This window comes from Balaenoptera musculus, chromosome 11 (assembly GCF_009873245.2).
Source record: "Balaenoptera musculus isolate JJ_BM4_2016_0621 chromosome 11, mBalMus1.pri.v3, whole genome shotgun sequence".
In the NCBI taxonomy this organism is placed as follows: domain Eukaryota; kingdom Metazoa; phylum Chordata; class Mammalia; order Artiodactyla; family Balaenopteridae; genus Balaenoptera; species Balaenoptera musculus.
This window is the reverse complement of record NC_045795.1, coordinates 19,619,600-19,644,103: the sequence shown is the minus strand read 5'-3', so window position 1 is coordinate 19,644,103 and position 24,504 is coordinate 19,619,600. Positions and strand designations below refer to the sequence as shown.

The following is a 24,504-nucleotide window of genomic DNA, read 5'->3' as shown; positions in this document are numbered from 1 at the left end:
TTCCACTCCTAAATGTGTCAAGAGAAATACATGCTTATGCTCATTTTTTAATAGCAGCTTTATTCACAAGAGCCAGAAATTAGAAACAAGTCAAATGCCCGTCAACAAGAACATGGATAAATTGTAATATAGTCATACAATAGGGTATTACATAGCAGTTTTCAAAAAGAATAAATTACTGCTACAAGCAACAATTTGGATGAATCTCACGGATATTTTTTGAGCAAAAGGAGCTAGATACAAAAAGTACATACTATATAGTTCCATTTATATGAAGTTCAAGAACAGATGAAGCTAATATATTGATAGAAATTTGATTATTAGTTGCCTATGGTGGGGATAGGTGGGTAACTATAGACTGGAAAGGGGCACAAGAAAACCTAATGGAGTCCTAGCAGTGTTCTGTATCTTGATCCAAATGACAAGCTATACAGGTGTATAGATATGCAAAAATCATCTGGCTGTACACTGATTTCACTTTACAGACTTCACTCTGTTGTGTACCACAATAGAAAGACGAATGAATGAATGAATAAATGATTGATCATGTTTCTTAAAAGCTGCTCCGTATCTTCCCCTTCCAAATAGTGTTTCGCACACTGGTGTCCCAAATCCTGGACCGGGCTGAGCCCCTGCTTACCTCCAGCCTCTCCTCCGAAGTCATCACTGTTTTCCAGTATTACAGTTACTTTACGAGCCACGGTGTGAGTGACCTAGAGAGTTATCTGAACCAGCTGGCCAAGCAAGGTGGGACGCGTTCTTTGGTCACACTGTGTGGGGCTCAGTTTGGAATGATCCCTGGTCTTTCTAATCATAGTTTTTAGTGATGGTAATTTTTTTTCCCCCAAGTCAACAGATTCGCCTTTTAAATGACTTCTGGACCTTTAACATTAGTAAGCCCCTTGGCAATGAACCAGGGATTTGCTAAGCACATGCCACTCATCCAGCAGGGGTGTACCATTAACAGGAAGCTGGTAAATGATTTAAGACTGCTGTAATTTCTTTCCCTCATTAATGTATTTGCCACTTGTAGGATCAAGCCCGCAGGCGGTGCTATTTTATGTTGCCCTTTTTGGTGGCGCTTTCATAATACTAAGCAGAAGTGAGGTTCAGAAGAAGGCCAGTGGGGTGACAGATTGGGAAGGGAAAGGAGGAAGAGATGGAAAACCAAATCTAAGGCTTCACATCCAGGGATTGAAGAGAACAGGCACCAACGCAGGGCTGCGGCAATGAAGCTCCTTATTGCCTTCTCATGTGGCCCTTCGAATATAAGAAATAAAATCAGTATCTGCAGTGAGTGAACACCTCTTTGGGAGTGGAGCCAGGCAGAAAGGGGCTGGTTTCTGGTTCCCAAGTTTGTGCTCTATTTCTCCACCCACGCTTGACAATGGGGCAATGGAGGGGGGGAGGGGAGGGAGTGAGGGGTGTTCTTGGTAGTAGACAGGTTGGCACAGCGCTAGTGGCAGAAACACTTCTGGCCCTGACCCAGACCCGGGCTCAGCCCTTCTCTTTCCAGAGCATTAAACCCTGCGGCACCATGTTCAGCACGGTGATTGGCATCACAGGGAGAAGAAAATCTCCCTCCACCCAGGGCCACTCCAGCCTGAGCACGGGCGTCTGTGCTTAGCTCCCACTCCCCACCCCCAAATAGCCATGCTAGCCCAGAGTGCCAGAGAGGGCAAGCCTGGGCAGGAGACGCCTCTGATGGAAACTGAATAATATAGAAATTTACTCAGAAAATTGATTTTTTTTTTAGAAAATCGATTTAGATTGTGACAAATTTAGAATCAAGGAATGAAGAGCATAACAGAGTGAGACCCTGGGGTCCTAAAACCGTATCCCCTTCCTCCTGTTACACAGCCCTGGAGAATGACCATGGGAAGAACTCTAAGCCTTTGCTTATCCTTTTTTCCCCTTTCTTTATACAAAGAAAAGCCCTTCATTATACAAAACAAAAAAAAAATTTAGAAAACATGGAGAAATATGAAGGAAGAGATTCAAATCACCTATTCTCCTATTTTTAAAATATAATGTGTTTTTCAGTTGATTGTGCACTGGTTTTAAATTTCAAAATTGTGATTACTCATTATAGAATATTATATCCCGGTTTTTTAGTTTGACATTATATCCCATGTTATTAATTCTTTGAAACATTTTTTAGTTTTGTAATATCCCTGCATTTAGATGCATACTAATATATTTGATGATTGTTGAATGTTTAGGTTGTTTTCTGTTACTTATTTAGCTGTTATACATAATATTATCTGGAGACTTTTTACTAGAGTGTTTATTTATAAAACAGTGAAGTTACCAGAACAACCACAACAGGAGAAATAGGAAATTAAAGCAAAAAAATCTTGATCATTCACATATTTGTTCATGTGTAGAGGATGTGGCTCTATCAATGGAATGTGAATTTTATGTTATATTTTCCCATCTGCACGGACCAGATACACTCTTATCCTAATGTTTTTGTGGCTAATGGATGCCCATGCTGGATGTCTAGTTAAGGATTAGAGTACATAGAGCATGGTCAATTTGTCCAAATGGAACTCAGAATCCTATTTTTTATCATATTGTCCCCATATTCCAACCGACTGGATTTTTCCATCAGGGTCCAGTTTCCTGAGTGCAGACAGAGAGAAGGCTGAGTCAGGGGTCATTCAGGGTCAGGGTTTTGCCAGGCAAGTATGACTGAAATACAGGGGGCTGGGGACTTCCCTGGCGGTCCAGTGGTTAAGACTTCACCTTCCAATGCAGGGGGTGCGGGTTCAATCCCTGGTTGGGGAGCTGAGATCCCACATGCCTCACAGCCAAAAAACCAAACATAAAACAGAAGCAATATTGTAACAAATTCAATGAAGACTTTAAAAATAAAAAGACAGTAAAAAAAAGAACACAGTAGAAACTGTTTACTTGTATTTTCTTCACTATTATTTTTGCAGGTGACTGTTTAATTCATCTCTAAGTTATTATAGTAGCCATTATGAGGTGGAAATCCACTTTCACTTTTTTCTCATATGATTCTTCATTTGCCTTGATATAGCTATTTGAATAATCTGTCCTTTTCTCACTGATTGGAAACATCGCCTTTCTAATATGCTAATTTTCATATATCCTTGGGTCTGTTATTATGTATATCCTTGAGTCTTATTTATATTTTTAATGAGCATGTTCCTTTACTGTCAGAAGGTGACCTCTGTTTTCTTCTCACTCTCCAGTTTCCATGGTTCAGACTCTGCAGTCACTGAGAGATGAAAAACTGCTACAGGCCATGAGTGACCTTGCACCCAGCAGCCTCCCGGCCCAGCAGGAAATACTCGGGACTCTGGCTCTGCTCTTAACCGGGGATGACAGTGGAGTTAGTGAGGCTGTGATGCTTTACTTGGCAGCAGCCTCCAGAAACGAGCATTTCAGGGAAAAGGTAGGGCATGAAATGATGGACATCAAGGCAGAAGCTTGTTTAATTTTATGCCATTTACTATTAATAGTTTGTCATCTTTTCCTTTATAAAAATAATTTTCTTTCACTTATTAATAACATATATTCTGTAAAATGATTTAAACTACAAAAATATACTGAAAATAGTTAAGTACCTGTAGGTCCAGCCCCCGTAGAAAACTGTTAATAACTTAGTGTACATTCCTTCAGATTTTTTCTATTATATCCATGCTAACATGGATAATTATTTTTTTCTTAAATGAGATCACACTATTCTGTTGTGCAACTGATTTTTTAAATGTAATATATCATGGTTATTTTCTTTCCATGGCAGAACGTATCGATCTACTTCATTGTATTTGATGGATAAATGGCATCTCAGTATATGAATAACCCATTATTTTCTTATTCCATATTGATGAGCATTTGTGTAGTTTCCAACTCTGAAAAATATTATGATGAACATACATATATATGTTCACGCACATGCATTTCTTATGAGTAGTTTGGAGTTAAGTCATCAAACTATTGGGTCAAACAGCTAGAATATTTTTAATTTGAAAAGCCATCACTCCTGATGCTAGGGAAGAGGCAGTTTACCTCTCTCGGCTTTAATTCAACAGTCATCCAGGTATAATAAACATCTGAAATTCAAGCACATTGGGGCCCAGTACAAGCAAGGGCCTCAGTCCTCTGGGAGCCCTTTACAACTTGAACAGTCATTCTAAAAATCAATTCATGTCAACCTTCAGATCAGCTCAAGAAAATCAAACTTGGTCCTTCTTGTCCTTGGGGAGGTCGATGTTGAACTCTGAGAAGAGTTTGCTTAACTTTTCTAAGGCATTACATAAGCTAGCATGTGGTGGGATGTACTCACAGGAAGATATTCCATTCTAATGCCATTTTGGCCCAAGAGCATGAACTTCATATTGTTCTTTCCTACAAAGTTCTGATCTTTTGGTAGAATTTGCTCAAAACTCTCTTCTATGGGCCAAATACCATCACCCCCACTGAAAGAGCAAGACACTAGAGGCCATGTATTATGTGATTCCAGTCATAGAATAGAAGGCATGATGAATTGAGTAAAGAGACAGCTCTTTTAATAAACATGAATTTTAATGGATTTTTTTTTTTTTGTTCTGAAGGTAGTGCAAAATGTCTTGTTTTATCTGTAGCTTATCTCAGGGAGTAAAAATGATATATACATCTAAAACTACAAACAAATCGAAGTGTCTTCACAGAGTCCTTTCTTCTTTTTCAGGCCCTGCTCTATTACTGTGAAGCCCTAACAAAGACTGACCTCTGGCTCCAGAAGGGAGCTTGCCTGGCCCTGAAAAGCCTGAAGGTAAGGCTCAGCCTCAGAGCCCCTGGCGGGTCAGCTTTGAGCTGACTTTGGCTTTGAGACTAAGCCAGGTGCATAGAACAGCTTTCTTTCTGTATTTGGAAGTACCTGCTTTAGCAGCATTTCTCCTCTCCTTTACACTGTATATTAGTTCGGGAGTCCTTTTTGTCTTTTTCTTTAACTGAAGTAGAGTTGATTTACAATGTTGTGTCAATCTCTGCTGTACAGCAAAGTGACTCAGTTTTATACACATATACATTCTTTTTAAAATATTCTTTTCCATTATGGTTTATCCCAGGAGGTTGGATATAGTTCCCTGGGCTATACAGTAGGACCTTGTTGTTTATCCATTCTAAACTTAATAGTTTGCATCTACCAACCCCAAATTTAGTACCTAAATGTAACTTAGTTTTGTTAAAGTCAATACGTTTCAGACAACAATTCCATTTCTCAATAGCCCACAAGAATCAGTTTGCCTCAGAATTACTGTTAGAAAAGTATCTCCCAGGGCTTCCCTGGTGGCACAGTGGTTGAGAATCCACCTGCCAATGCAGGGGACACGGGTTCAAGCCCTGGTCCTGGAAGATCCCACATGCTGCAGAGCAACTAAGCCCGTGCACCACAACTACTGAGCCTGTGCTCTAGAACCCGTGAGCCACAACTAGTGAGCCCGCATGCCGCAACTTCTGAAGCCCGCGCACCTAGAGCCCGTGCTCCGCAACAAGAGAAGCCACCACAATGAGAAGCCCGCGCACTGCAATGAAGAGTAGCCCCCGCTCGCCGCAACTAGAGAAAGCCCGTGTGCAGCAACGAAGACCCAACACAGCCAAAAATAAATAAATAAATTTAAAAAAAAAAGGGAAGAAAAGTATCTCCCATCCCAAAAAAGAGATGACATGCTGATTTCATCAGTTTTTCTTGTGTACAAAAAAATAGCAGGGACAAATAAAATTGGCAAAGAAGTAGTAAAATCCAGTGTGCCAATAAACTCCCAAATCCTTCCCGGAGAACTCCTTTACTAAGCAGCTCATCAATCTTAATTGTGTCAGAGGGAGGTGTAAATGAAAAAAGGGCCGAGAATTGCCAACATTAAAGAGCTTGCCTTTCAGTAGTCAAGATTTAATGTTTGACCGACCTTAATCACAAAATATAAGATTAATCATCCTTGAGAAAAGAATGAAAAGGCCACACCTTAAAATTTGCTGAACTCTTGGGTTGGTGCAAGGACCTGCAGGCCTGATGGAACATGAAGGAAGGGATTAACACCTCAAAAGAAAAAGTTAATGACCTGTGAAGAAAAACAGCTCTGGGAAAATTTGCCTTCCTTGTTACTTGGTCACAAAATTACCTTGAGGTGGCCAGAAAAAGCCCACAGTGGTTGCTGTGTACTTGGGTGCTCTCCTGATATACAGTGACAGGTCGGTGATGATAGCTCTGATACAGAGTTAACATAAATTAAGACATGAGGATAAGTGATCTGCACCAGTTTTTGTGGATTTACATGCTGTGAAGCTTACCATAAAAGCTACAGTTTTAGGACTTCCCTGGTGGCCCAGTGGTTAAGAATCAACCTGCCAATGCAGGGGACATGGGTTCGAGCCCTGGTCCGGGAGGATCCCACATGCCGCAGAGTAACTAAGCCTGTGCGCCACAACTACTGAGCTCACGTGCCACAACTACTGAGCCCATGCGCCTAGAGCCCATGCTCCTCAACAAGAGAAACCACCACAATGAGAAGCCCGCGCACCGCAAAGAAGAGCAGCCCCCGCTCGCCACAACTAGAGAAAGCCCGTACACAGTAACAAAGACCCAACGCAGCCATAAAAAAAAATAAAATAAAATAAATCTATTAAAAAAAAAAAAAAGCTACAGTTTTAAAGTCTAGCATATCCAGAGTCTGGGAGCACCAATTCTTCTCCTTTACCTTTTTCTCCTAGAGGATAGGATCCTTTGTGCTGACTAAAAGACCTCTTTCTAAATCATCTGCAGCCCCACAACTCCTGAAAGGGGCTCCATGCAGCATGATGTGAAAAACAGTGCAGACTCAACCAATCAACTCTTGTTAACTTGTCAGGGAAAAAAAATTTTTTTTAATTAGTGATGGCAAACAGACAGCCGACATTTTTCTTTCCTATTATCAAAATGAAAACAAGCTTGAGAGGTCAAGGTCCTCAAATCCAGTGGCCCTCCAATTTTAGGTTCCCCATCTGTCTTACTGAGCTAAAATAACCCATAGTCTACCCATGCAGCTACCATTTCATAAGCCTACCTTTCTTTCAGAAAAGAAAACTGTAATTTGTTACCCAATATCGACTCCTCAAAATGACAGGAAGAGCATTTTATTTCGTAGCAGGCTCTCTTTCGTCTACCTGCCTTCAATACTGGTGTTTGTAGAGACACCTGCTGGGCCCTCTTCTCCCTCTGAGTCCTCCCTGGGGAAACATCAACTCCTACATTTTCCATCATCATCTCTATGCTAATAATTCCTCGTATTTCCAGTCCAGGGCTTCCCTTCCCATCTCTGATCAGCTTGCTCTTAGGTATCTCCCTTAGGAAGTCACCTCAAACTCCACCCATCTCACCCCCACCTCTAGTCTCTGGTATCTTAGTGGATTGTACAACCGTCTCTCAGTAGCTCAGGCCAGAAACCTAGGAGCCATCAGTGACCCCGCACTCCCCCTCATTCTCCGCATCCAACCAGCCTCCTCATCCTGTGGATCCTATCTCCTTAGTAGCCGGAATTTGCCCACTCTTTATCCCCACTCTATTCACCTGGATTCGAGCTACCTTCCCACTCGTCTCTCTGCCTCCCTGCAGTCCATCCTCTCCACTGCAGTTAGAAAGCTCAGAATAAAAGACAACTCCTTCTTAAAACTCTTACATGGCTTTCCATGATCTTAGAATGATGTCCAAAATCTTTAATGTGGCTTATAAGCCTCCTCTCGATTTGGACCCTGTAACAAGCTATTCCCCTTACCTAGAATGTATTTCCTTCTCCACACCCCCAAGCACTACACATACACACACACATGTACACACACACACACACACACCCCTACCATGTGCCCAAACTTGACTAACTCCTCTAAGATATCCCTTCCTCCAGGAAGACTTCCCTGATCAGACCAGGCTGCATTTCCCAGTCGTGTTCTGCCCTGCCACCCTGACTCAGCCTATCATTCATCATAATAATTAGTTTACTTGTTTCACGGTCTGTCTTTCCACCAGACTGTAAACTCTTGAGGGCCAGGACCATGTCATGTTCCTGGCTTGAGTCTCCCAGACCCTGTGAACTGCCTGGTTCACAGAGTGCTCAGTAAATGTTTGTGGAATAAACAAAGAGAAGAATTCCCATCCTTGATCTTTATTCCCCTCCTCTATTTTAGTATACAGACTAAAATTAGGAATTCTTACATTAGAGCTGTTTTGGAGGGAATGAGATACAGTAGAAAGAACTAAGAGAATTGGATTCTATTCTGGAAAAGCAGGCTGGTCACTTCACTTCTCTAGGCCTGGAGTCCCCTGTGAAATAGGAACTTAGCTGATCATCAGAGCTCCCACAAGTACAAATCCTGGGCTCCAACCCAGGACGTTCTAATATAGTGTGTCTGGCGTGGCACCCAGGAATCTGTACTTTTACAAGAGCTCCCTAAGTCATCTTGATACTCAACTAGGTTTGGGAAGCCCTGGGGTTTTTAAGGTCCCTACCAGCTACGAAACGCTAAGTCTCATGTAATCCCACACATAAATGTCAGAACACTATTTTAACTATTTTCTCCTTGTAGGCTACTGAAAGCATTAAAATGCTGGTGACATTGTGTCAGTCTGATACTGAAGAAATCAGAAATGTGGCCTCAGAAACTCTCTTATCTCTTGGTGAGTTGTTAGTTGTTTTTTTACATGATTGTTTATTTCTGACACCCTCAAAGGGAATGGTAAGGAAGAGCTTCATGTGCCTTGTTTTAGCAATTTTTCCCCTATAGGCTATCGGCTCACACTTACACACACACACACACACACACACACATATACAGTATGACTGATCAATTTCCATCTCACCCCAGCTCCTCGTTCTAACTATCTGGATGTTGAGGGAGAAAGTTGCTCTCTGGAGCCTTTCTAGCTGGTTTCACAGTCTGGGCACTATTTGGAATCAAGAACATAGAAATCAAACTATCAAGCAGAGGTCAGAGTCAGGAATCCAGGTTGGATTGCCAGGTCGGGGTTGGCACTACCTGGAGGACAGTGATGGGTTCCCCAGGATGCCATGATCCCCCACGTACCACAGCGTCCCCCAGACTCTCAGGTTAACCTCTGATTGCCCTGCGGGCCTATTGCCCCCAAGCCCCGACACCAAAGAAAAGAAATGAAGTATTTTATTTTTTTCTGGAATATCCAAATAACCCTTCTCCTTCACTTCACTCCAAGTATAAACATTATACTCCTCAAAGTCCTCAAATATAATCCGCTCAGTAATACTAGTTGGGAAAAAGCCGCTGCCCTAGTGTGACTCTAGTAGCAGCTTAAGAATGTAAGGAAGACTCTCATGGCACTTAGAGTCACCGTGGCAATCACACTCATTGTTCGGTGCTCTTTCTTAGGGTTTAATAAGGCTTCATTCTGCTGTTGATATATCATGCAATGCATAGAAATCTTAGCCAACATATGTGTGTTTAAAGGATAAAACAGTAATTCCTCACGGCTTGCTTTAGGCACAGAAATTATTTAATTCCCTAAAAACGTGCCCAGGGTATTATTAGCTTGAACTTCTTTTACCCTTCAGTGTCCTGAAATAGCAATGAAGGGAGGCACAGCCAGCGACGCTGCCCGCCCACTGTAACCTGGCGAGGCTCATCCCTGTCGATGATCCAGATGCAGTTCAGCTGCACACACAGCCGTATCTCCAGGGCTGGTCATCACACCTGCTTCACCTTAACTCTTTACAGATGTGGCTCCCCAAAGCCCCCATAGCCCACCACGCCACCGGTTCATGATTCTCAACACTAGATGCCCATTGGAATCACCAGGGAACCTTTAAAATACACCCGTACCTGGGCTCCACTTCCAATGATTCTGCTCTTGTTGGTCTGAGCTGGGCCTCGGCACTGGGATTATTAAAAGCCTCCCAGGTTGAGAACCTCTGAACTCAATGTTATGAATTTCCTTTGACCCTAAGACAGAAATACTGGTGTATTTTTATCTCACACAGACGACTGAATTAATATAGTGAAAATAGTATTTTTGATGGGAATTGGTAAAAGATACTCTATGATAAAGGGCTGAGGGTTGTCACAGGGCATTCGAGGGGCTCCGAGCAGCCACTGTTTGCCAACCAGTATGGAATTACTTCAATATTTGAACCCAGAGCTGTCCAGTAGACCCCTCTGTGATGATGGGGCTGCTCTGTATGCACCGTCCCAGACGGCAGGACGTATTCACACGTGGCAGCTGAGCAGTTCAACATGGCTATTATGCCTGAGGAATTAAAGTTTAATTTTGAGTAGTTACCACTGAAATGTAAACAGCCACCTGAGGCTGGTGGCCTCTCTGTTGGACACAGCAGTTTTCACCGTGGCTCTGGCTGTTCCAGTGCGTCCCGGCTGGACCTCAGTCTTGTTTGGAACCACACTGCCTGACACCCCAAAGCTCGAGCTCTTTCTCCTCCAACACCCTGCCTACTTCACAGGGCTGTTAAACGGACTAGCAGAGGAGCCAATGCAGATCCAAGCCCCTGAAAACTGAATCTTAGTAACAGTGAGGTGCCCTGAAACCCCGGCCCGGGTTGTGTCACTAAAGAATATTGGGTAACACGTGCCAGGCACTGTTTTGAGGGATCTACATGCATTAGCTCATTTAATCCTCCTGAGACTCTATGAGGGACAGTTAATCCCAATTTACAGAGGGGCACACTGAGGCATGCTAGGGTTGCATAACTCACCCACGACACCCAGACCCAGTCAAGAACTGCAATGGAATCCTGACCCTCTAGGTCACCTGGATGCTGTAGGTTACTGGAGGAAGAACTGAAGACCTCTAAATTGGAATCTCCCTGTGAGCAAACTAGGAACTAGCCTGGTATTATTGGGTTTTTAAGTAGCATTCATTAGCCTAGGCATCCACAGGGGTGTGTGTGAGTGGGCAGGGAGTATGGTATAAATGTGCTTAATTTAAGGGCCCTCTGTCTCTCCTCCCACTATCGTCAACCAGAAAGGCATTGCTGTTAATGTTTTATATCCAGGGTTTTGCATAAATATTTTGTTTCAAATAAAGGGTTCTACTCCAAAGTAAGAAAAAGTTGGAAACTATTGAATTAGGGAAAAAATAGCGTTTGCCTCAGAAAAGTCAAGGCATGCAGAAACAATCAACAAAAGAATCTAAAAATTGATGGCTTTTGCTTATAGAATAGTTCACTACAAAGTTCTTTTAAATACACGCAAATCTCTACTTTTGTATCTAATGTATTACTGAAAAAGTTAAATGTACTGAAAATAAAAACAACCAAAAACAGACTTTTGGTTTATTGAAAGGCCTTTATATCCAATAAATTATACATATATAGAGGCAATATATTATAAAATCCATGATTACACTCCTTTTCTAAAACCCACTAATATCAATATATTTCCAGCATTTCAAGGAATCTTTTCTTCTGTTTTTCTTCACAGTGAACTTCTGACTGAGCACAATTAATTATTTGCATCTTTGTCTCATTTGTATTAAACGTATGAAAGCCTGTTTCTTATCACTAGTTATGTGTACTTCATTTTCCCATTTTCTAATCATTTTTTCTTAAATAGGAAAAATGGAGTAAAATATTCAAATAATTTGCAAATACATGTTGGCTGTTCAAGATGGTACTGCTGATAGAACCAGCCTAGTTGTTGGCTGGCAGACAGCATCACTACATGTGTACAGGGCAAAGAATAATTTTTTAGCAGAAGTTTGAAAGCCTAAACTTGATTTTATGACAGATCATTTGGATGTACCAATATCTAATGTATAAAAGTGAAAGTTATGTAAAAGTTCAATGCACTGAAATCAAGGACTAGCCATGTTGAAATCGCTAATGCACTTAAAATATAATCCATATAATTCCTCAGGAATAAATCTATTATGTGAAGTTATTGACATCAAATGCCCATAGGACGTCTACTGTGTTTCACATTCTTTTAGTCTCTGGCATTAGCTCAAAAGTTCTTGGTTGTTCTAAACATTACCTAGAAAACAACATCATTAAGAATAGCCAAAGATGACTTTTCCTCACCTAAAGTCAACCTTAGCAAAATATAGCGACCCCTACCTAAACAGCTGGTATTAATTTATTATTCTGAGTGATGAATAAAAAAGTTCAAACTGGTATTCATTTTTGATGCTCTATATCCAGGAGAAGATGGGCGGCTGGCATATGAACAGTTGGACAAATTTCCTCGAGACTGTGTTAAAGTTGGAGGTCGTCATGCAAGTGAAGTTGCCACGGCCTTTTAATTACAAGTTAACTCTGCCTAACAGCTGTCTTAATAAATGGCCCTGTTAATCAAGATGGTGCTGTGACTTAGCTTGAAGTTGTTGAGGTTGTCTGGAAATTTAACATGTTATGGGAGGAATTCAAAGTCCCCTTTTCCAGTACTTATCTGCTTTTCCTTCAGCCAACAGAATAGGGCTATGTATATTTCAGTAGCTTACATGGTTGATTGCGTCTGACAATACTTAGTAAAAGGGTCTGTCTTATCTAGTATGTATGGGATTTTAAAACAGCCATCTTTATACATTTTCGGAAGTTCTTCTATAAGCTTGAAATAGTCACATGATACTTTGATAAATATCATATGCCTTGCAGTTTTTCCTCTGTTGTGTTCTCAGGGTTGAGTGGCCCCTTTAGCTACCTAATTTTACCTTAAGTGCAAAGCAAAAAAAAAGATTTCTTCAAGTAAAAGTTTGCCTGCAGAACCTGGTAAAAGGACATATTGTAAGAGTTTATATATTTTTTTAATTTCATTTTTTCAAGCCTCCACTATTTCTCTTGTTTCTTTTGTCTATCGTGAAAATTCCAAAGGCATGTTTCCATTATGGCAAAAAAGATGGGTAGATCACTAAAAACGACCTTATTAAGATTATACCCATACTCATTTTAAAAAGATACTCAAAACTTAAGCTTTTTTTTTTTTTTTAAACAAGAGCCATTTTATAATGATACTTTTACAATAGAGGTATTTTGCTGCTAAGACAAATCAAACCGAGAAGTTTTCAGACAGCTGTGATTAATTCAGAAAGTTATGATGCTCCTTGAAGTAGAAGAACATAGAGGTTGGAGGAATCCTAATGGGGTGGAAGCAGAGGGTCATTAACAGTGGTCTTTTCTTCTATACAAATTACCATAAGGTTAGGAAGAAGAATGCCCTGAATGATGGTCACTGCCCCCAGAGAAATCATTCATCACTGGATAGGATCCTTTGGCCAAATAGTTAAACCAACAGCTCCCATATTGCTTCCATATCAGGATAGCAAGTCCTTTAAATAAAGTACAAGTCCATTCAGTAGCTCTTATTAAATAACTTTTCTTCCTCTTAAGCGTATACAAGGTGGGATATGCCAAGATATCAAAATAATATGTGTGAGTGTAATTTGAACTGTGGAATATCAACTGTTCTCTGAATGTGCTTATATAAAATATCATTTAGATGTCAGTTTAAATATTTACATTTTAGCAAGACCTTTAAAAACAACTCTTATTTCATTTTAAAGTGAAAATTGTCAGGCTTCCTGGCAAATAAGTTCTTTCAACTGTGAAGTTATAATGTATATATATATTTGTAAATTTATAAATATTATATATATGCATATATCTTTCATTTTAAAGGTACATTGTACAGTCTATATAGTTAGTATGTATAGTCTACAGTCTCTGTTAAATGGTTGAAATGATTCTTTTTATAGAAAGTCAAATCACAAATGTTACAGAGTTGTTTGCTTTGTTGTTTGGGTTTTTTTTTTATTTTTTGAATATTGCATGAGTACTTCCATATCTTTTGTATTCACTTCTGCATTTTATTTTTGGTTGAAGGGGGTGCTTTTAGTTTTGTGGCATTTGTATTCGTCACTCTTTCAATCATGTAAGTTAAAATAAAAATTATTTTTGAATTACTAGTCTCCTGTTCAGAGTCTGGTGTATTTTTTTCACATGCCCTTCTTGAGTTGGTATTTACACAACACACTACACCTCATTCTCAACTTGAGTTTATGCTTATCTTGACATTCCTTTATCCATACATGAGGATGATATTTACTTCTCAGATTTGTTGTAATGCTAACTGGAGAAAAAGAGCTGCATTTCATCATATCCCTTCGTCTGGAACATATTCCTGTGCCGCCTCATTTTGTCTAAGTTGCTATTGGTATTTTGATGTCTGTGGTAGGTTAGTTACGTTTCTCGGCCTTAGAGAAGTGGCCTTCCGTAGGAGGCTCCTATGGGTCCCAGCAGTGCACTCCTCTCTTGTCACCCAAGCTGTACGCTCTGGGGCTTCCCCCTAAGAGGGCTGCGTGGGTCCTTCTTTTGTGGCAGGCTGACTATGTGGGCCTTCTGGTAGGCTTGGTTGGCCCCTAGTCTGGTGGATAGCCAGGCCCTGCCTTGTACAGATGCTGCTGGCTGCTGTTTAGTGGGGCCTGGTCACGAGGTAGCTGGTGGTGGAATCCTTGGGGGCCCTGAGGCCAGTGCTGGCTCACTGGTGGGTGGAGTCAGGGTCCCGAAGAGTCTGGGGCTGTTGCCCACCCACTGGCAGGTGAAGCCAGGTCCTGGGGTTAGTGCTGGACCACCGGCAGGCAGGGCCAGGTCCTGGAGTCCAGCTGCAGGGCCCACAGATCCCAGAACTCCTTTCAGATCGCTGGGGAGTTGGGGATGGCGGTTCCTGATACAGTTGGGTATGGGGTCCAGGGTGTCCAGGAGGCTGCGTTGGCCTGCTAGTGGGCAGGATCAGGGCCCAGCTGGTCCCAGGGTAGGGTCTGGCCTGTGGGATGGTGGTTTCCTCGCTACTGGTGTCTGCCCTCCTGGTGGGTGAGGCTGGTCTGGAGACTTAATGGAGGCTTCCTGGAGGGAGGGGCCAGTGGCTGGCCACCGGTGGGTGGAGCTGGGTCTTGGCCCTCAGGTGGGCAGGGCCGTGTCTAGAGGTGGGTCCAGAGGCAGCTGTGGGCTCTTTAGTCTTCAGGCAGCCTGTCTGCTGATGGGCGGGGCTGTATCCCCGCCCCCCCCACCCCCTCCCTGCCAGGTCTTAATGATCCAAGATGTCGGCCGCCAGGACCCCAGGGTGAGCTGCAGCTGCCCCACCCCGCGTCTCCAGGAGACTCTCCAAGACCAGCAGGTAGGTGTGGCCCAGGCTCCCAGCAATTAACTGCTTTTGCCCTGGTCCCAGTGCGCATGAGATTTCGTGTGCGCCGTTTAAGAGTGAAGCCTGTATTTCCCCTGTCCTGTGGGGCTCCTGCAATAAAGCCCCGCTGGCTCTGGGGCCTCGTCTTCCCAGTGCTGGAACCCGGGGCTGGGAGCCTGACATGAGGGTCAAAGCTCTCACTCCTGTGGGAGAACCTCTACAATGTATTTATTCTCCAGCTTGTGGGTCAGCCGTCTGTGGGGGGAGGGGGTGCGGAATTTGATTATATCACAGTCCTCCCCTCCTGCCCATTTAGTTGTGGTTCCTTCTTTAGGTCTTTAGTTGTAGATCTTTTCTGGTAGGTTCCAGTCTTTTGCACTGATGGTTCTGCAGATAGTTGTGATTTTGGTGTGGTTGTGAGAGGAGGTGAGCTCAGGGGTCTTTCTGCTCCCACGTTTTGGCCTCTCTCAGTGCATGTGTTTATCACCCAAAGGTCTTAACTTTGTCTTCCCAACGCCAGCCCGCATAAACAGTTTCTTTAGGAGAGGTACCTAATTGAAGAAATCTCGATACACGCATGCACGCCTTGCTAATGCCAAGGTACTGCTTCCATCACGGGTGGCTTTCCTTGCTGTAGTTACTGCAGGTGGCCATAACATAAGAGCCTGCGCCGTTTCCAAACTAAGCTTTTTTGTTCTGCTTTGTGATAATGCCTTGCAATGCCACCGTGACTGCAACTCTGCAAACCCCATGTCCCAGAGCTGCGTTTCAGAGTTGCGGTATCTATGAGCGGAGACTGTAAGCCCCCTGAGGCTAAATGAGTCTTTGTTTATTTGTATATGTTCCCAACCCAAACCCCCACCAGCATCATCACAGAGAAGCCCCTGACATTCAGCTCTCAGAGTATTTACCAAGTGATTCATTAAACACCAGTGATTGCTTAGTTACAGAGTCAGCAGTAAAAACAATTTCCCCTATATGGTTTGTTGCTGTACTGCTTAACTGAATTACCTTACTTACTTTATAAAATTATAAAGTAAAATTGTAAACCAAAGTCAGCAGAAAACACCAGCACTTCTCACTATATCAGAAAAACAAAGTAGTCAAATAGAAAAATAAATATTTTTATCCCTGAAATTTTCCTGGGGACATTATCTCTTATAAAACAAATATGATGGATTTTGAGAAAGTTCTAAGTACACTTTTTGCAGGGAACAACAGTTGTTTGTTTGCTAAAAACTAATTCTCTAACTTCTCATTTATTCAACAAGTATTTGTTGCATACTTAACTATAAATGAGGTATGCATATGCCAGGGACTGTTCTTGGCAATGGAGCTATAGCAGTGAAGAAAAAAAAAAAATGAGAGGACATAAAAATCCCTACCCTTGCGGGGCTCCTATCCTCGAAAGAGGAGACAATAAGACAGAGAAAAGGAAGGAACTCCCTGGTGGTCCAGTGGTTAGGACTCCGCACTTCCACTGCCGGGGGCCTGGGAACTAAGATCCCACAAGCTGTACAGCACGGCCAAAAAAAAAGACAGAGAAAAGTAATGTAATTGCCCAGTGTTGGCGTGGGAGATGTGATAGGGCAAAGATCACAAGTTTCAAAGAGAGTGCTCAGGGAAGGCCGAATAGAAAACTACATTTGAGGATGGCCTGAGGAACTGATGGGATGAGTCAGTCATGTGGATATGTGGCTATCCCTGGGAAGAACATTCCGGGCAGAAGCAACAATAACCACAAAGACCTTAGAAAGAGACCATGCTTGATGTTTTAGATTTTCTCGTAGCCACTAGAAAAGAAGTAACAAGAACAGGGAAAGCTAATTCTAATAATATGTTTTATTTAACCTAATATATCCAAAATCTTTCAACTTGTAATCAATATAAAAATTATTAATTCTTTTTCTCATACTAAGTCTTTGAAATACAGTATATATTTTACACTTACAGCACATCTCAATTCAGACTAGTCACATTTCAGGTGCTCCATAGCCACATGTAGCTATAGTGGGTACCATATTGGATAATGCAGGTCTATGTTTCCCCAGTTGTCCCAGTAATATCCTTTATAGCATACACACACATACACATGCTCACACACATGCATGCACACACATAGATACAGGATCCAGCCATGGGTTACATGTTTAATTTAGTTGTCATGCCTCTTCAGGTTCTTTTCTTTATTAAATTTTTTTATTGATTTACAATGTTGTGTTTCTGAATCACAGCAAAGTGATTCATATATATATACATATATATATTCTTTTAAAAATTCTTCTCCATTATGGTTTATTACAAGATATTGAGTATAGTTCCCTGTGCTATATAGTAGAACCTTGTTGTTTATGTATCTGATTTATAATAGTTTTTATCTGCTAATCCCAAACTCCTAATTTATCCCTCCCCCCACTTTCCCCTTTGATAACTATAAGTTTGTTTTCCATGTCTGTGAGCCTGCTTCTGTTTTGTAAATAAGTTCATTTGTATCATATTTTAGATTCCACATATAAGTGCTATCATATGATATTTTTCTTCCTCTGTCTGGCTTACTTAGTATGATAATCTCTTTGTCCATCCATGTTGCTGCAAATAGCATTATTTCATTCTTTTTTATGGCTGAGTAGTATTCCATTGTCTATATGTACCACATCTTCTTTATCCATTCATCTGTAAATGGACATTTAGGTTGCCTTCATGTCTTGGCTATTATAAATAGTGCTGCTATAAATATTGGGGTGCGTGTATCTTTTCAAATTAGAGTTTTCTCCAGATATATGCCCAGGAGTGGGATTGCTGGGTCATATGGTAACTCTCCTCTTCAGGTTCTTTTACTCTAGAACAGTAATGCCCCCCCCCCTTTTTTTAAACTTCCACACCTTACTATATTTGAAGTGTACAAACAAGTACATTTTGTAGAATGTCCCAAATTTGGACAGGGTGTCTAAATATCTACTTTGAAAGTAGAGCCAAAAGGATTTGTTGATAAATTGGAAATGAGATGTGAAACAGACAAAAGCCAAGGATGAATCCAAAAATTTCAATCTGAACAACTGGAAGGAAGGAATGCCATCTTCCAAGATAGGGAAACTGAGAAGCACGAGATTTAAAGAAGACCAGGGGGCTTCCCTGGTGGTGCAGTGGTTGGGAATCCACCTGCCAGTGCAGGGGACATGGGTTCAGGCCTGGTCCGGGAGGATCCTGCATGCCGCGGAGCAGCTGGGTCCGTGCGCCACAGCTGCTGAACCTGCGCTCTAGAGCCCGCAGGCCACAACTGCTGAGCCTGCAGGCCATAGCTGCTGAGGCCCGTATGCCTAGAGCCTGTGCTCCGCAACAAAGACAAGACACCACAGTGAGAAACCTGTCCGCCGCAATGAAGAGTAGCCCCCGCTTGCCGCAACTAGGGAAAGCCCGCGCACAGCAACGAAGACCCAATGCAGCCAAAAATAAATTAATTAAATAAATTAAAAAATTAAATTAAATTAAAAAATAATAAAGAAGACCAGGAATTTTGCTTCAGGCATGTTAAGTTGGGGAAGCCTCTTAGACATCCAAATGGAGATACCAAGTTGGTGATTGAAAGTAATTGTGTTTGGAGTTCAGGTGAGAAATCCAGTTAAAAATATAAAATTGGGAGTCTTCAGCATGTGAATGGTATTTAAAGCCATGAGACTGGTTTGTTTCCTCCAGGAAGTATAGATAGAAAACAAGAGTAACAAGAACTGAGCCTTGGGGCACTCCAATATTTAGAGGTCATAAAGAAGAGGGGGAAGCAGCAAAGGAAAAGAAGAGTGACCAGTAGGGAATTAAAAGACTATGACATCTTAGAAGCCAAGTGAAAAAAGTGTTTCAAGGAGAAACGAGTGACAAATGCTGAGGACTGAGAATTGGATTCAGCAGAATGAAGGTCATCAGTGACCCTGATGAGCAATTTCAGTAGAGTCATGGTGGGGTTAAAATCCAATTTGGAGTACATCCAAGAGAGGATAAAAGAATATTTCAGGGACTTCCCTGGTGGCCCAGTGGTTGAGAATCCGCCTTCCAATGCAGGAGACGCGGGTTCGATCCCTGGTCGGGGAACTAGGATCCCACATGCCATGGGGCTACTAAGCCCGTGCGCTGCAACTACTGAGCCTGCACTCTCTGGAGCCTGCGTGCCACAATTAGAGAGCCCTCACGCCGCAACTAGAGAGGAGCCCACGTGTCGCAATGAAGAGCCTGCACTAGCAATGAAAGATCCTGCATGCCACAACTAAGACCCGACGCAGCCAAAAATAAATAAATATTAAAAAAAAAAAAAGAATGTTTCAAACGGCAAGTATGGCAACTATTTGAAGAGTTTTTGTATAAAGGGGAGCAGAATATTGCACATTGTGTGAATGTGCAATAAACAGGAGGAGGGGCTATATGAAGTCAAAACAGTTGTTTTATTTTTTTAATGAGCAAAAGTACAGCGTGTTTGTTGATGCAAAGAACCCAGTTGAGATTGAAAAATTAATAAGGCAAGAGAAGAACAGTGAGCAGTCTCCCTGAATGGAGTGAGAAGGATTGGCCGAAATCTGCATAAATGGAGGGGGCATCCGTATAACAGGAGGAAAGCCAGAGGATATGGGCACACATGCAGATCGGTGGGTAGATGTGATGGGGAGAGCTATGGAAGTTCTTTTTTGATTGCTTCTATTTTCTCAGCAAAATAAGATCAATATAGGAAATCTATGATGTAGAGAAAAACTCTATGTAACAAATAAGCAAAATAGGCATAATACTATGAAAGTTCAACGGAAAGTTCAGTACAGGTTGGAACAGTCAAAGCAGAATGGGCAAGTTCCTAGTAGGCGTCACCTAAGCAAAGGGGCAAAGACAGGAACGAACTGCGTGTGTGTTAGGGGAAGCCAGTTTAGTTTAAGCTGAGATTCTGTGCACCAGAGAAGTGAAAGTAAGCTTGGTTTAGCTCAAACTGTAGAAGGCCTTCAATGCTAGGCTGAAGAAAGAATCTAGGCATACATGGCCTCCCCCGGATTTGTGTATTCCATTCTATGGTGTTGCTAAGTGATGCATTCCAGAGTTCTTGACTGTTCACTTCTGTTACTGCCAGTGGTGTGACTTAAGCACCCTTGGCCTTTTTACACAATGGCAAAGACCCAGGCTTACTGTGCGCAATTTTGGATTCAGGTTTATCGATGTTTTGTGGGGCTGTATCACCGCCTCAGGAAATGCTGGAGTTTCGTTAAGGGCTTTTTCACTAAAAAGGAGGAAGAACACATCCCTACAGCTGAGAGTATTTTTCACAAAGAAAAAATTGCGGTGCTTGGCCATATGTTGAAGGATAAATCTCTAGCCCTTGAACAGAGAGCTCAGGCTGCCTATAGAATTGGACTGTTGGCCTTTACAGGTACTGATTTAACCAGCTGTGCTGACAGAGGTGTTCCACAGTCTTTTCGCCTGTTCTAACACTGTCAGTGAGTGATTCTCACAGCACTCGTCTTAACATTCCAATAACATTTCCTTTGCCTAAATTATTAGTTTTTTGTCTTTGCACCGCCAAAGATATTACTAATTACTTTCTCCTCAAGGATCTCATGTTTTTAAAAGAATGTGTCCATCAAATAAATTACTAATTAGGTACTTTCCTGTTTTTAATTTAAAAAGTATATATATATATATATATACACACACACATATACACTGAAATTGCCTATCAAACTTTTCAGTATCATGAAAAAATTGAATCTATACTGAATTGATATAATTTCAACCCTTTTACAGGATAAAACTACTCGGTATTTTATTTTTTATCTTGTAAAAATGCATTACACAGACACTAGTTCAGAAAAATTATGAAGAACTTAAGGCTTTTAAAATACCTACTAGGAAAGCCAATAGGTGCCTTAGTGAAAAGCAACCATGTATACTTGGCTAGAGAATTCAGTGGTAAACCATTTAAAGACACACTGCTCTGATTGTCAAGTCCAAACTTGCTTCACTTTTTTTTCTAATAAATTTCATGTAAAAAAATTTTATAGACAATCCTCAACAACACATCGCCTTATGAGAAGCTCTTGTTGGTAGCTGTTAGTGTCCTTGGTAGATCGATTATTTTTTAAATGGGAAAATGAATTACTTCAATGCAGTTTAATAGACTACTTTCACAGAATGGTGTCCATGAGAGAAAACATTTACTGTTTTCAAGGACCAAGGGGTCCGAGGTACCAGAATGATTGAGAACCACTAGCATAGGACCAGAGAGAAGACAGAAACTCAGGAGAACACCCAGGTGAGGGGTGTGTAAATGGCACCCACCACTTGAGGCAGGCTCAGTTCCCTGTAGAGCTGTGGTCACCATTTGGGGTAAGAGTTAGCTAATTATAAAGGGATCAGAATCCTTTAACTTGATGTTACTTAGCCTTGGTTGTACTGGTGGGAAGCAATGGAAAGGGCTTATGCCCAGGCTTTGGTTAAAGCTTTACACTGCATAGAATATCCTTGGGACCATGGGACTGTGGTAGTGCAAATAAGAGGAATCCAAACCAGGTCAAAACTCCAGTGGCTAGAATCCAGCCAACTGTGCCAGCTTCTCCTCACCATCTAAATTGTCTTCATCAGTGCCTTCTTATCTAGGACCTTCTCGGAGTTTGAGATTTGAACTAGGATGATCTGGGGTTCAGGTATATGATGGAAGTAGAGCCAAGCACCAGGTTGGTCCCAGATCTGCAAAAGATTTGGGCTGAGAAATGTATAAGGAGAACAGGACAGTGATGGACAACTCATGAAAAACCTCTCTCTTACCATTTAGACCCTGGCTTTGCAGCTCGGCCTTTTGGTTTTTCCTTTGTTTGCTCTAATGCTCTGGTACTTTTTCAAGTACTGAAGACAGAGACTCAGGAATGAGACCATGAGGGAGATTTGCTAGGTGAACACAGCCAGGCTTTATTCATCTTGCAATTCTGACTCATAGGCGCCTGATTGAAGGAAACAGGGAGGAGCTTTGGGCAGGCAGGGACCTCCCAGTGCTCTTCATAGAACTCCACGCTGATCAACACACACTTTCTCATCTTCACAGCAGCACACGGGGTGGGGGAGAAAGAGGAAAACTCAAAATATCCAAAGTATCACATCCATAGCGATGAGAATATGAACACAGGAGCACTCAAATGTCACTAGCTACTAGATACGCTAGATACTTCTGGAAATGCAAATGCTTGTTTTACAGGAGGACCAACTGCTGGAAATTTTGCAGCTGAGTACATGAAAGAAGTAGCTCACTTGTTGCAAAATTACGAGATGGAACCAAAAATAAAGATCCAGCTGCTCCAGAGTGTTGCATCTTGGTGTTACTTAAACCCTGTCAACCAGAGAAGAGCCAAACATTTGCAGTTTATTCCTATTCTCGTTGATCTTTTCGATAACAGACTTGAGCCTACCATGGAAAGTGACGTAAACAGCAACCTCCTGGTTAAATTTTGGAGTTGCTATGTTCTCTCTGTCATGACATGCAATAACCTGTCCTGTATGCAGGAGCTTAGAGACTACAGTTCTCTAAAATATCACTTGCAAATGTTGGCCAGTGAGAATTGGTCTGGATGGCCTGAGAATTTTGCAGAGGTGCTATATTTCCTCATTGGTTTTCACAGGAATTAATTTCTCTAAATCCAGTTACCTGATGCAGCTGTCTGCACCATTGTATCACCCTGGAAAACTGAAATAAATAACAAAAGCCGATCACATTATTCTTCAGCATTTTCTTTTAGATAGTTGAAAAATTCTATATACATTTTCATAGTTACTGCAATAACCAAACTTATGAAAAGCGCCACTGTTTAAAATAACCTCATAAAAATTAAGTTAATAAAATGAGAATTCATTGGAAGATGCATTACCTATATAATTGTTAGAAGCAATGGTGTGTTTGGGGGGCTATTAGATGACATTAAGCTAAGGCACTCAGAAATGCCAAATCCAAACCCAACTCACAGCCACACCCTACAGTGGACACTGTCGTCCCACCCATATGTATCCTTTCAGCCCTATTTCAGTGCCGGCCTTCCGGTTGCCGCATCTTTGGCTGAGGTTGCGTTCTGGCTACCAGACCGTGATCTTTCTGCACATCAGGCTGACCAGTTTGGGGGAATTTACACTGAATAGGAGCAGTGCTTACCTCCACTGGCACAACTCTGGATAGAGATGGAGTACCATGTGTTCAGACACCTAAAGATAAGCCTAAAGCTAGGCTCCTGGATTTTTACTCTCCCTATTTTGCCTGTTCAGAGAATATGTAAAAGAAAGCTTGCACCTGACTTTTGTACTGCCCAGCCTCATCAAAAGCTTTGTTACAAAAAATGTTTACGGAGAAGTGCTTACAGGATGTGTACCTGTTTGTGTCTCTAACTACATTAACATTTGCCTCTAGCTTAAGTCAGAGCCCTCATAGATTGAACTATGTACTTTCCTATTTCACAGACTTGCCTTGACTAAGCTTACTTTAGCGTTGCGCTTCTACCTTTCACTGAGGGGCCTGTAAAAAAAGTAGTGTAGGTCCGTGATCCTTGCTTGTATTTATTACAGGAATGTTGTTAGGGATGCTAATCACATCACGTGGATTCATGAGGCTCTTGGGGGCAATTTTCTCAAAACTTAAACCGGGAAACGCTGTGTTCTACTGAGCAACTGTTATCTTTTCATCCTTTGTGGATTTTGTGAATTGTGTTAACGCAGAGTTTCTCAAACTAGAATTCAGTTTACAGTGGGAGAATAAGGGTCGGAAATCATAAGTCCCCTTTAGAAACTGGGTCACGGTCACAAATTACTTTTTTCAAGTGCTTTTTAAATTGAATTTTAATTTTTCCTCAAAGTAATTCATGAACGTAGTTTGAAGAGTCAAATAATGCCAGGCCTCTGATGAGAAACAGAGGTTCAGATTTGGGCCTTGAGGCATTTTTATGCTACGATTTTAAAATCGCTTACCAAAATTCTAACAACAAATGGTTACTGTTTTCCTTTGCTGTCCCTTGTAAGCTCATCTCTCTCCAACATTTGGATTTTCTTACAAGCAAACCCACGATAAGACTTTGAGCACAAGGGCTTTATTTGCTAATCTTCATGTGGACATATGCTTTCATTTCTCTTAGGTAAATACCTAGGAGTAGAACGGCCGGATCATACAGAATGTGTATGTTTAACTTTTAAGAAATTGCTGAACAGTTCGATAGCATCTGTGGCATTTAACATTGCCACCAGCACTGCCGGACAGTCCCAGTTGCTTCACATCCTTAACACTCGGTATGGTCAAGTTTTGTTTTTCAAACGTCAGCCGTTCTGATGGGCACATAACAGCATCTCACTGTAGGTTTAATTTGTACTTCC

At 41.7% G+C, this 24,504-nt stretch overlaps 2 protein-coding genes across 4 annotated transcripts in view; both read left to right on the top strand.

The window, feature by feature from the left end:
* Nucleotides 1–13,927, top strand: part of RIPOR2 (RHO family interacting cell polarization regulator 2) — a 110,885-nt gene extending 96,958 nt beyond the window's left edge. For all 3 annotated transcript variants that reach the window (XM_036869854.1, XM_036869856.1, XM_036869855.1), the window contains exons 18-22: nt 589–747; nt 3,222–3,424; nt 4,703–4,786; nt 8,569–8,659; nt 12,168–13,927. In XM_036869854.1, the coding sequence (XP_036725749.1) occupies nt 589–747; nt 3,222–3,424; nt 4,703–4,786; nt 8,569–8,659; nt 12,168–12,268 (638 nt within the window). In that variant the 3' untranslated portion in view covers nt 12,269–13,927. The remainder of the gene's footprint in view (nt 1–588; nt 748–3,221; nt 3,425–4,702; nt 4,787–8,568; nt 8,660–12,167) is intronic.
* Nucleotides 13,928–20,274: 6,347 nt separating this feature from the next.
* On the top strand, nt 20,275–22,782 carry ARMH2 (armadillo like helical domain containing 2). Its single transcript, XM_036868145.1, has 2 exons — nt 20,275–20,536; nt 22,355–22,782. Exons 1-2 carry the CDS (start codon nt 20,275–20,277, stop codon nt 22,780–22,782), a joined length of 690 nt encoding a protein of 229 aa, XP_036724040.1.
* The last annotated feature ends 1,722 nt before the right edge of the window (nt 22,783–24,504 follow it).

Bases quoted from the DNA above. Each gene is read 5' to 3' on its own strand.
- ARMH2 (XM_036868145.1), top strand. From the start codon at position 20,275: ATGGCAAAGACCCAGGCTTACTGTGCGCAATTTTGGATTCAGGTTTAT. The intron at 20,537-22,354 runs GTACTGATTTAA...CTTGTTTTACAG, and splicing joins TGGACTGTTGGCCTTTACAG to GAGGACCAACTGCTGGAAAT.